Raw genomic sequence first — 11,044 nt, forward strand, 5'->3', positions numbered from 1 at the left:
ACTCACGTTGTACAGGCGAGGTAGCTTATCTTAATGGAATCTGAAATAAGAAATAAGAAAATAGGTATGTCTTTTGCAATGGAATTTGAAATAATAAACCAATATATATTTTCGGATGCATTATCGAATTGGAATACATCCATCTAGGTCAGCCAGCTCAGTGTCCACATGTCCACGTGTTCTCTCGATAAAGGTCACCGATATATTGAAAATGACAGATACAATGACGTGGCGATGCATGATGTATGCAATAACGCGTTAAGCAGTTGTTACTTTCAAAATTAAAAGGAGTCAGCCGCTTCCTTTGATTGTTTTGCCCCGTAATCCAATGGGCTGACGATGGTCCTCTATTTATACGCTTTTCTGTAATCTGTAATCTGTAATCATCCATTGCAACAGCCATAGGTAGCAGTACTCAGAATCTGATTACAACGAGAAAAAATAAGTGGAAAGAAAATGGTGAATATAGTGGTTGCACTGGATGAGAGCGAGGAGAGTATGCGCGCCTGCGAATGGGCCTGCAAACATATATTGTCTCAAACAGAGATCCAGCAGTCATATAACTTCATACTCCTCCATGTCCAGCCAACTTCTTGTGTTTCTACGGGTCCTGGTAATTATTTCGCTTCCTTTGCTTCAGTTTATGACCTGTAACCTTTTCCTCACCATCTTGTTTTAAACCAAGGGTTCAACAGATTGAACTATCTGGTTACGCTGACCTCTGTAACCTATATGTGTGTTAATTGTGCAGCCTATATTCCTAGCGATAAAGTGTTCGAGCTCTTTGAATTGCAGACAAAGAGGACCACCCAGAGGATATTGAAGCGGGCTCTCAATATATGCGATCGATATTACGTGAAGGCAGAGACCCATGTTGTGATTGGCAAGGCTAACGAGAGGATCTGTGAAGCTGCAGCTGAGTTGGGAGCACATTTTCTGGTTGTGGGTAGCCATGGACATGGCACTTTCATCAGGTATTTTCTCATTCTTGTATTTACTATCTGTGCTCTTCATTCTATTTTGTTGATGAATTTGGAAACGATGCTTAACTAACATGATGGTGGTGCGATTGACAATTTGCAGAGCAATAAGGGGAAGTGTGAGTGATTACTGCGCTCGGAACGCCATGTGCCCTGTTGTAGTAGTCAATAAAAAGGTTTTTTAAGGATCTAGTGTCTGATGGTTTCTTCTAGGCAAAGCCTAACCAGCCATACATAGGGTATTTAATGTTCAGGGATATGCAACCTGGTTAACGCTATAACACCGGAGCTGGAAGTTTCGACATTAAATAATTTTTGAACTTTTAAGTGTTATCGGGCTAAACTACCTGCATATTCCCGAACATTAAATACCCTATATATTGTATGGCTGGTTAGGCGTTGCCGTTTCTTCTATGGTGGACGGAATGATTCTGACCGTTTGGCGTACATATGGTTTAGTGTGAGTCTCAAGAATGAAAAAGTGTAATTCAAGTTCCGTGTTCAACAAGTTAACCTAATAAAATTTTGTTTTCAATTTTGCTTTCATACTCGCCAATAGGTTGAACATTTCATATTCAGAAAAGACGGAAGCAAAACACACTAGTATTGTAGAATATATGGAATCCTAAATATAATGGGAGAAAAGCTGAGCCCCAACATTATTCTGGCTTGCATATCAGTCATTACAATCAAGTTGTGAAAAACGAATCTGTATTTACTCACTTCTAGCTTTTTTCACTAACCCGCTTTGCAAACCCTTAGATCATCGGTCTCTTCATTTTGGTCTTCGGTTTACGACTTTTGGCTTTGTAAATGCATTCATGTCAAAATTATTATTGTAAAATGGTGACAAAATCTTCAATTCACTATTTCAAAGAATTAATTAGTATTCCACGCCATAACGACAAAATCTTAAATCTACGAAACAATTTATACTACCAATTATTCCATTAAATGGTCGCGTGTCACTTCAATTTGCAAATATTTCGTAACAAAGACTTTTATTTGCCTATTCATCTCTTCCCTAACAACTAAATTAATTATTGAATTTAGGCGTCTGTGATCCATATGGCAAAAATCACATAGAGATAATTTTGTCCTCCCATTTTGAACCAACCAGTGTGGTTCATGGTCAGGACAAGTTGAATGAGCAGATGTTGCTATGCATTATAAATAGATCAGGGAGAGCTAGAATAATGACAGCTCGATTTGACCGGAAAACGGCTAATTAAACCAAAATTTTTATTCAAATCAATTAATTCGGTTATTAATTCTCTTATTAAAATAAACATAATTAACAATTTTATAAATATATATTAAAATAAGTGAGTTAATATACTATAATCATAAAATAATCCAGTAATTAAAAATAGATAATAGTTAACTCTCTCTCTCTATATATATATATATTAAATAAAATATCAGTTAAAGGGAGATTTAAATCCTGAAAATAAATTAATTATAAATCAATGAGAATATATAAATATTAGTTGGTTGTATAAGTTAGAAATAGAATATTCTATAAATAGTTAATTCTATTTTAACATATAAGCTAAAGAACATATAAATAAATAAATAAATAAGCTTCATATTCATAGTAAGTAAGTAAATAAATATTTTTAGAGAATTACAATATTACTTAATAGTTTATTAAGGGTACAAATTAGTATATTAATTTTAAATTTAATAATAATAATAATAATAATAATATACATAAATAAATAAATTTAATTTAAGAATCAAAGAGCTTGAATATAAAAAATAATAATAAATAAATAAATAAAATAAAATAATAAATAAATAGACAAAAATATTAATTTAAAAAAAATAATAAATAAAATAAATAAATAAATAGATAAAAATATTAATTTTAATTTAAGAATCAAAGAGCTTGGAAAAAAAGTAATTTAAATTTAAGAATCAAAGAGCTTGAAAAAAAGAAGAAAAAAGAAGTAATTTTAATTTAAGAATCAAAGAGCTTGAATAAATAAATATTCCAAAAAAAAAAACCAACAACTCAAGAAAGAAAATGATTAGGAGGAGAGGGCTGGGACCCAGCAACTACTGATCTTCCAGCCATCCTCTCTATTGAGATTGTTCAGCATTTTCTCAATCTCAAGGGCTTCCCTAAATTTCCGGTGATGGAATTGCGACACTCTAGCAATCACACTAGCTTCTTTGATGCAGACATGGTGATTGGTTTTCTCCACATGCTCTGCTAAAGCAGAAGACTTGGTTCTCATATGCTTGAGGTCCGTTGCGTGCTCACTAATCCTTTGGTTAATGGAGCGACCAGTCTCACCGATATAGGGGGTCCCACATGAACAAGGAATAATATAAACACCTTTCATGTCCTTGGGGTCGATAGGATCCTTCACAAATCTGAGGGACTTACGAATGGTGTTAAGCACTCAAAAGGTTGTGCCTTGTTCATGTGGGACCCCCTATATCGGTGAGATTGGTCGCTCCATTAACCAAAGGATTAGAGAGCATGCAGCGGACCTCAAGCATATGAGAGCCAAGTCTTCCACTTTAGCAGAGCATGTGGAGAAAACCAATCACCATGTCTGCATCGAAGAAGCTAGTGTGATTGCTAGAGTGTCGCAATTCCATCACCGAAAATTTAGGGAAGCCCTTGAGATTGAGAGAAGGCCGGACAATTTCAATAGAGAGGATGGTTGGAAGATCGGTAGTTGTTGGGTCCCAGCCCTCTCCTCCTAATCATTTTCTTCCTTCTTCTTCTTCTTCTTGTTGTTGTTGTTTTAATTTTATATTCAAGCTCTTTGATTCTTAAAATAAAATTAATATTTTTATTTGTTTATTTATTTTGGAATATTTATTTATTCAAGCTCTTTGATTCTTTAATTAAAATTACTTCTTTTTCTTTTTTTTCCAGCTCTTTCATTCTTAAATTAAAATTAATATTTTTATTTATTTATTTATTTATATTTATATTTATATTTTATTATTTATTTATTTTATTTTATTTTATTTTATTTATTTATTTATTTATTTTTATATTCACTCTCTTTGATTCTTAAATTAATATTAAAATTTTTATTTTTTATTTTTTATTTATTTTATTTATTTATTTATTATTATTATTATTATTATTATTATTATTTTTAATTTAAAATTAATATACTAATTTTTACCCTTAATAAACTATTAAGTAATATTGTAATTCTCTAAAAAAATTATTTATTTATTTTTTTACTATGAATATGAAGCTTATTTATTTATTTATATGTCTTTTTAGCTTATATGTTAAAATAGAATTAACTATTTATAGAATATTCTATTTCTAACTTATACAACCAACTAATATTTATATAACCTCGTTGATTTATAATTAATTTATTTTCAGGATTTAAATCTCCCTTTAACTGATATTTTATTTAAAATATAATTAACTTATATTTTTTTCCCCAAGAAAAAATCGTAATATTTCATTATATGGTGAAAAATTACATATAGTAAATGCTATTCAGCATATGCGAATTTCTTCGTGACTTTTAAAAGTCTATGGTCTTTCTTGTACATGTCTGTGTCATAATCAAAAAATCATCACCCAGGATGATACTGTATCTAAATGTCAAAAAACACCACGCAGGATGTATGTATAGTAGGCAAAAATGTATACTTGCATCTTGCAGGATGCTGCTCATAAGTCCCTATATTTCTATTTAACAACATATATACATTAACAAAAATCAATGGTCGTCCACCCGAGGGTAGACTTGATCTATGTAGGGCCTGTGGAAGTATTGATACTGTGCGTTGCCCCTCTGTTCGCTGATTATCCACTGTCCTACTGGAATGTGTGTGGCTTCCTTGGATAATCCGTCGGCACAGTGATTGTGTTCCCTGTAAATATGACGAACAATAATGGAGTTAAAATGTGATTTGAGGTGCATCACTTCATCCAATATATTTAAGAGTGTGTGTGCGTGGCATCTAGATTTCAGATTGATCTGATTAATGATAATGTTTGAATCCCCAAATATCTATAACTCTTTGCACTCATGGTTTAATGAAAAATGCATAAGGTGTTTGATGGTTATGAGTTCAGCAAAATTGTTTGTTCCCATGCCTAATCCCATCTTCACTTTGTAATGATGATTCACTGTTATATTAAGAATGAACCCCTCACCACATCCATGCTACTGAGCGGCTCCATCGAAAAAGGCCCATGGTATAGATTGATCAATTGGGTCCAGGTCGGCTGGTCTGTGGGTGCGAGGAGTGGTAATTGCCAACAGTTCATGGTATGTTGTGATAATTTTGGTGGTGACAGATTGCCAGCGAACCGATCCGCTCTCCAAAATCATTTTGTTTCTCGCCAGCCAGATTACCCAGCTAATGATAAGGGGAAGACACGCATGATTTGTTCAGGAGTATGCCTGTTACCAATTCTCCCATGCTATAGAGATGGTTTCATTTTCCCACTTACTCACAATATCGAGCTCCTCTGTTACCGTCTTCCATATCTGTTTGGTAACTTCACATGCAAGGAAGAGATGAGAAGTCGATTCCGATTGTTGTTTACATAGGATGCACCAAGTGGGGCCATGTACAGATCTGTGCATGAGCACTTCCCCAGTGGGGATCTTGTTCCGGAGTAAGCACCAAAAAAAGAGTTTAGTTCTCGGAGGGGATTTTAATTTCCAGATGATCTTCCACCAACTTTGCACTATTTCCGGCTTTTTGTTCCCAATAAAGACCAGGTATCCATCCTTTAGGGAGTAAAAACCGTGTTCTGCCTTATCCCACATGAGTTCGTCTGGTCCTTCTTTGATACGAATATGGGACTCAATTAGTGCATTTGTGTAGTCCTCCCAGATTTGATGCCCTTCCGGAGGCAAGTTTAGTTGTGTTGCTGTTTTCCATGCCTGCGAAAATATTGAAGTGTTCTCCTGATCCGCTATGTGGGCTATAACTCTAGTATTCTGCTGCTCAAGTATTTGAACGAGCTCGTGTGGGAGATAACACCTCCCACACCCTCCAATCCATGGATCCATACCAATTCGAGCCCTAATCACTAAACGTGATTAGCACAAATCCGCATTTATATTAACCGTTTACCTGGCGGTTAATAAATAGCGAACACATGTCAGCATATAATGTCACGGTTTATGCTGGCGGTTTGGTTGGCGTGATTGTACTGACTGTTTTCTAGCAATTAACATTGTGTTCACATGGGAGTGTTAAATGTTAACAGTTTTGTGCTGGCGACTTTTTTGGGTAACAACAAACTATAACTGCTAGTCTTCGACGATGCGTTCACATGGGAGGGGGTTGGCCCTCCTAACCCCTAACCATTATCATAATACATTCCAAATACAAGCGAAGTCCATACATTATTAAGACTCATGGTGTGGGTGCAACGATAAAGTGCTTGGACTATGCAAAGGAAGTCGTGGGGTGGAACCCTCGTGCCTCCATAAAAAATTTACACTGTTTACACTGTGCGCCAATTACCTGGTCCTTTAGGGAGGGGCATGTGGTTGCCTCTTGGCTTGCCACTTGTCCCCTCCTCATTGGTCCAACCTCCAACCAATCAAAACAAACCACGTTACCACACCTACGGACCAACCATAACCTGACACTTGGTGTAATCTGATTGAACCGTTGACCTCTGTTGACTCTGCCTAATCCGTTACCACACCTATAGACCAACCATAACCTGACACTTGGTGTAATCAAATTGAACTGTTGACCTTCGTTGACTCTACCTACTCACCTAACACGTTAGCAGTATGGACTGCTGACTAGGCAGTGACTGTACATTTTTTTTTCAAAATTTCTTTTATTTGGCAAAGAGGTCAACAAGCTCTATCTTCCTCATACAAACTCTGTTTTGAACAAAATGAGTTGCATTGGGATCTTTTTTCCGAGACAAATGCATTTATTCGAGTTTCGAATGATTCCGAGCACTTTTATTTTTGAGCTAATTTTTGCCCCTAATCCAAATTCCGATCAATATGCCTCTTCAATTTTGAGGATCTAAATACCAAGTAGTAGATATCTTCACCAAGCCACTAGACATAAATGTTTTCGAATTTTAGAGATAACACTTAGGCATTTTAGTAAATGTAACAATTGAGATTAAGGGGGAGTGTTAATGAATAGTAATCTCTCCTTAGCTAGAGTGAGCATTTCACATGTGAATTATAGAGGAATACTTAGTTTTGATTCCCATCTAATTTTGGATAACTATTATTTTTAGAACTAATTAATTGTGGTTATCTCTAGAATCCCCCAGTGCTAGATAATTCTAGAAATTTCTCTATGCATTGTAAAAGTTGCTTAATGATGAGAAGGGCAAGCTATGCCCCATGGTTTTTTTCATTTCCTTCATTGGCATGTGTGTGTTCTATCTTTCAATCCCAAACTAAGAATGCATCCCACTGTGTTTAGTGCCACATACTTCTTAGTAATGGTTCCTATAATCCATGCACCATTCTAGTAAAAGTGCAATTAGCGTCACCCAATAAGATGGGTGGTGCAGGTCTAGAAATTTGGTCATTGGGCCCAAATATTTGGGCAATATTTTTGCTACATATTTCATCTTGGTAATAACCCAACATGAATACAAACCTTGGGAATTAGATAAAAAAAAGAAGACAAATCCCAAGTCAACACTAGATGAAAGTGAAATCAAAATGAGCATCATGTATGCCATGAAAGTGAATGTTGAGTTGTTCCACAAAACTCCCCTTACAATAATCTTTCGAAATTTTAACCACCTTATCATGAGCTTTATATAGTCATCAAGATTTTCAAGATTGCAACAATAAGGAATGACCCTTTTGCTAAAAATGATAGGAGATTCCCCATCGATGTGTGTCAAATGGTTCTTCATGAATATATTCCAACAAATTAAGTGTCATTGCTAAATGATGAAGTGTTGAATCTGGAATCTCTCGAGCTCGAGGTGATAAGAGTTAATCTTCATGTGTTTTATTGTATTTTAAGAATAGATTATCACTAATGGCATATTACAAAATGAATCCCTCAATAATTTCAACCATTCATATGAGAAACACTCTAAGCATCTCATTGTAAGGAGTGCTTTCATCATCACCACACCGAGTATGAGACAATGTTTAGGATGTTCTTATCTAATAACTTTGTGAAGTTGACCATCTAGTACTAAAGAGTTTAAATGGTGCATCACAAAGGGAATTAAATTCAAATATCTTTTCATATCTAGACGAGAACCCCTAAATCCAAGCAAAAATTTGGAAGAAATTACACTTAGTTAACTTCATCAATGTGTGAACCTTGTCTTAGTACTTTTAATTCTTCTGAGTGATTGTTAAGGAGATTGTGAAGACGGTTTGCTTCAATAGTAGAAGAGGTTGATTTGCATGCTCAAGTTTTTTTCCATTATTTTTCTTGAAATAAATCATTACAGTTGTTGTAATAATCAATTTTTGTATCTTTAGACTTAGGGAAGGGATTTTTTGCACTTTTATTGTGAATAACTTCCACAATATAGTAAAATTTCCATATGTGTATAGCTACAATCGCTTTATTTATTGGATCCAATGCTATGTGAATTCCACTTGCCAATGAAATAGATTATTCATTGCAAGCAATGTAAGCCTATGAAAAATCCCTCTCCATACAAGCTCCAAAAATATCTAAACATTATATGTAGTAGTTTCAAAGTTTAAATGGGAAGTTTTTTTTTTTTTTTCAAAAATGAAGAGAGAGTTGTTGTAGGCACAAAATGTGGTTAACCCATTCAATGATGTGTTGTTCTCTACATGGGAGATGTTTAATTCTTTTGGTGTTCACCGTGAAGTTGACACATGACATATGTGAGAGAAAAATAAGAGAAAAACTATCATAGATTTGTCTTAACTCTTAATCTATAATGCACCAAGAAAAATCAAACCCCTCAAAATAAAAACATTTGTAAATTAAATATTTCATTTTTATTTGATTCTCAAATAATGATAAATTTAAAATTAAAATAAAATTACATTGATTATCTTCTCAAATAATTTTTATACTAATAAATAAAAATAATAAAAATATAATTATTACAATTACATCCTTCACTTCTCAAACTTTTTCTTATTAATTTTCTAAACAACCACACACAAATCAAATAAATCAATATAAAAGATATATAAAACTTAAATAATATCATAGCCCAATAGAAATTCATGAACCATTACAAAACAAATAAGAATTGTTTGTCACACTTAAAAAAAACCAATATTGAACCAGCCTATATAATGTTGCAATCCAATCACAACTCATCCACTCATCCACTTGAATGGGATGAGAACTCAAATACAACTCATCCAAAATGGTTAAGATAGCAACCCAATTACAACTCAACCAAATTGGTTAAGATAGCAACCCAATTACAACTCATGTAACAACCACACAAGACATAATTATTTCTGGGCCACAAACATATGATGATGGTGGTGAAAAGTCCGTAGGAATTCAGCGATTAGCCAGTACACCGACCTTTTCCATAGGACAATACTTGCCTACGCCATGCATGAGATCACCATATATTTGAGTCACGTTATCCAGGCCGGGGTAGCTTATCTTACTGGATTTTGAAATAAGAAAATAGGCATGTATTTTGCAATGGAATTTGAAATAATAAACCATGTAGGTCAGCCAGCTCAGTGTCCACATGTCCCCGTGTTTCGTCGAGAAGGGCCACCGATATATCAGATTGAAACAATGACATGGCGATGCATGATGTATGCAATAACGCGTAAAGCAGTTGTTACTTTCAAAATTAACAGAGAATCAGCCGCCTTCCCTAGATTGTTTTGCTCCGTAATCCAATGGGCTGATGACAGTCCTCTATTTATACGCTTTTCTGTAATCTGTAATCATCCATTGGAACAGCCATAGCTAGCAGTACTCAGAATCTGATTACAAGGAGAGAAAATAGGTGGAGTGGAGAGAAAATGGTGAATATAATGGTTGCAGTGGAGGAGAGCGAGGAGAGCATGCGTGCCTGTGAATGGGCGTGCAAACATCTCTTGTCTACTCAAACAGAGATCCAGCAGTCATATAACTTCATACTCCTCCATGTCCAGCCAACTTCTTGTGTTTCTACGGGTCCTGGTAATTATCTCGCTTCCTTTGGTTCAGTTTATGACCTGTAACCTTTTCCTGATCACCATCATGTTTTAAACCAAGGGTTCAACAGATTGAACTATCTGTCTACGCTGACCTCTGTGTATATGTGTGTTAATTGTGCAGCCTATATTCCTAGTGATAAAGTGTTCGAGCTCTTTGAATTGCAGACAAAGAGGACCACCCAGAGGATATTGAAGCGGGCTCTCAATATATGCAATCGATATTACGTGAAGGCAGAGACCCATGTTGTGATTGGCAAGGCTAACGAGAGGATCTGTGAAGCTGCAGCTGAGTTGGGAGCACATTTTCTGGTTGTGGGTAGCCATGGACATGGCACTTTCATCAGGTATTTTCGCATTCTTGTATTTACTATATGTGCTCTTCATTCTATTTTGATGATGAATTTGGAAATGACGCTTAACTAACATGATGGCGGTGCGATTGACAATTTGCAGAGCAATAAGGGGAAGTGTGAGTGATTACTGCACTCGGAACGCCATGTGCCCTGTTGTAGTAGTCAATAAAAAGGTTATTTAAGGATCTAGTGTCTGATGGTTTCTTCTATGGTGGACGGAATGATTCTGAGCGTTTGGTGTACCTATGGTTTAGTTTGAGTCTCAAGCATTAAAAAGTGTAATTCAAGTTCCGTCTTCAACAAGTTAACCCAATAAAATTTTGTTTTCAATTTTGCTTTCATACCGGCCAATAGGTTGAACATTTAATATTCAGAAAAGACAGAAGCAAAACACACTAGTATTGTAGAATATATGGAATCCTAAATATAATGGGAGAGAAGCTGAGCCCCAACATTATTCTGGTTTTCATATCAGTCATTACAATCAAGTTGTGAAAAACGAGTCTGTATTTACTGCATCCCTCCAAGACTTAATAGCTGTTTTCACTAACCCGCTTTGCAAACCCTTAGGTCATCGGTCTCT

The 11,044-nt window shown here is 35.1% G+C and overlaps 2 protein-coding genes across 2 annotated transcripts; both read left to right on the forward strand.

The window, feature by feature from the left end:
* Positions 1-377: 377 nt before the first annotated feature.
* Positions 378-1,524, forward strand: LOC149201675 (uncharacterized). Its single transcript, XM_089402976.1, has 3 exons — positions 378-613; positions 752-974; positions 1,084-1,524. The coding sequence occupies exons 1-3, from the start codon at positions 457-459 to the stop codon at positions 1,163-1,165; spliced, it is 462 nt and encodes a 153-aa protein (XP_089259102.1). The 5' UTR covers positions 378-456; the 3' UTR covers positions 1,166-1,524.
* Positions 1,525-9,841: 8,317 nt separating this feature from the next.
* Positions 9,842-10,802, forward strand: LOC149201676 (universal stress protein A-like protein). The gene is made up of 3 exons (XM_089399784.1): positions 9,842-10,091; positions 10,230-10,452; positions 10,562-10,802. Exons 1-3 carry the CDS (start codon positions 9,932-9,934, stop codon positions 10,641-10,643), a joined length of 465 nt encoding a protein of 154 aa, XP_089255910.1. The 5' UTR covers positions 9,842-9,931; the 3' UTR covers positions 10,644-10,802.
* The last annotated feature ends 242 nt before the right edge of the window (positions 10,803-11,044 follow it).

The sequence above is a fragment of the Pinus tabuliformis genome, chromosome 2_1 (assembly GCF_031772625.1).
Source record: "Pinus tabuliformis cultivar Carrire ecotype Pingquan chromosome 2_1, CPIR1, whole genome shotgun sequence".
Lineage (NCBI taxonomy): Eukaryota > Viridiplantae > Streptophyta > Pinopsida > Pinales > Pinaceae > Pinus > Pinus tabuliformis.

Coding starts and splice junctions, on each gene's coding strand:
- LOC149201676 (XM_089399784.1), top strand. CDS start 9,932: ATGGTGAATATAATGGTTGCAGTGGAGGAGAGCGAGGAGAGCATGCGT. Junction 10,092..10,229: donor TTGTGTTTCTACGGGTCCTG/GTAATTATCTCG, acceptor TTAATTGTGCAG/CCTATATTCCTAGTGATAAA. Junction 10,453..10,561: donor GGACATGGCACTTTCATCAG/GTATTTTCGCAT, acceptor GACAATTTGCAG/AGCAATAAGGGGAAGTGTGA.
- LOC149201675 (XM_089402976.1), top strand. CDS start 457: ATGGTGAATATAGTGGTTGCACTGGATGAGAGCGAGGAGAGTATGCGC. Junction 614..751: donor TTGTGTTTCTACGGGTCCTG/GTAATTATTTCG, acceptor TTAATTGTGCAG/CCTATATTCCTAGCGATAAA. Junction 975..1,083: donor GGACATGGCACTTTCATCAG/GTATTTTCTCAT, acceptor GACAATTTGCAG/AGCAATAAGGGGAAGTGTGA.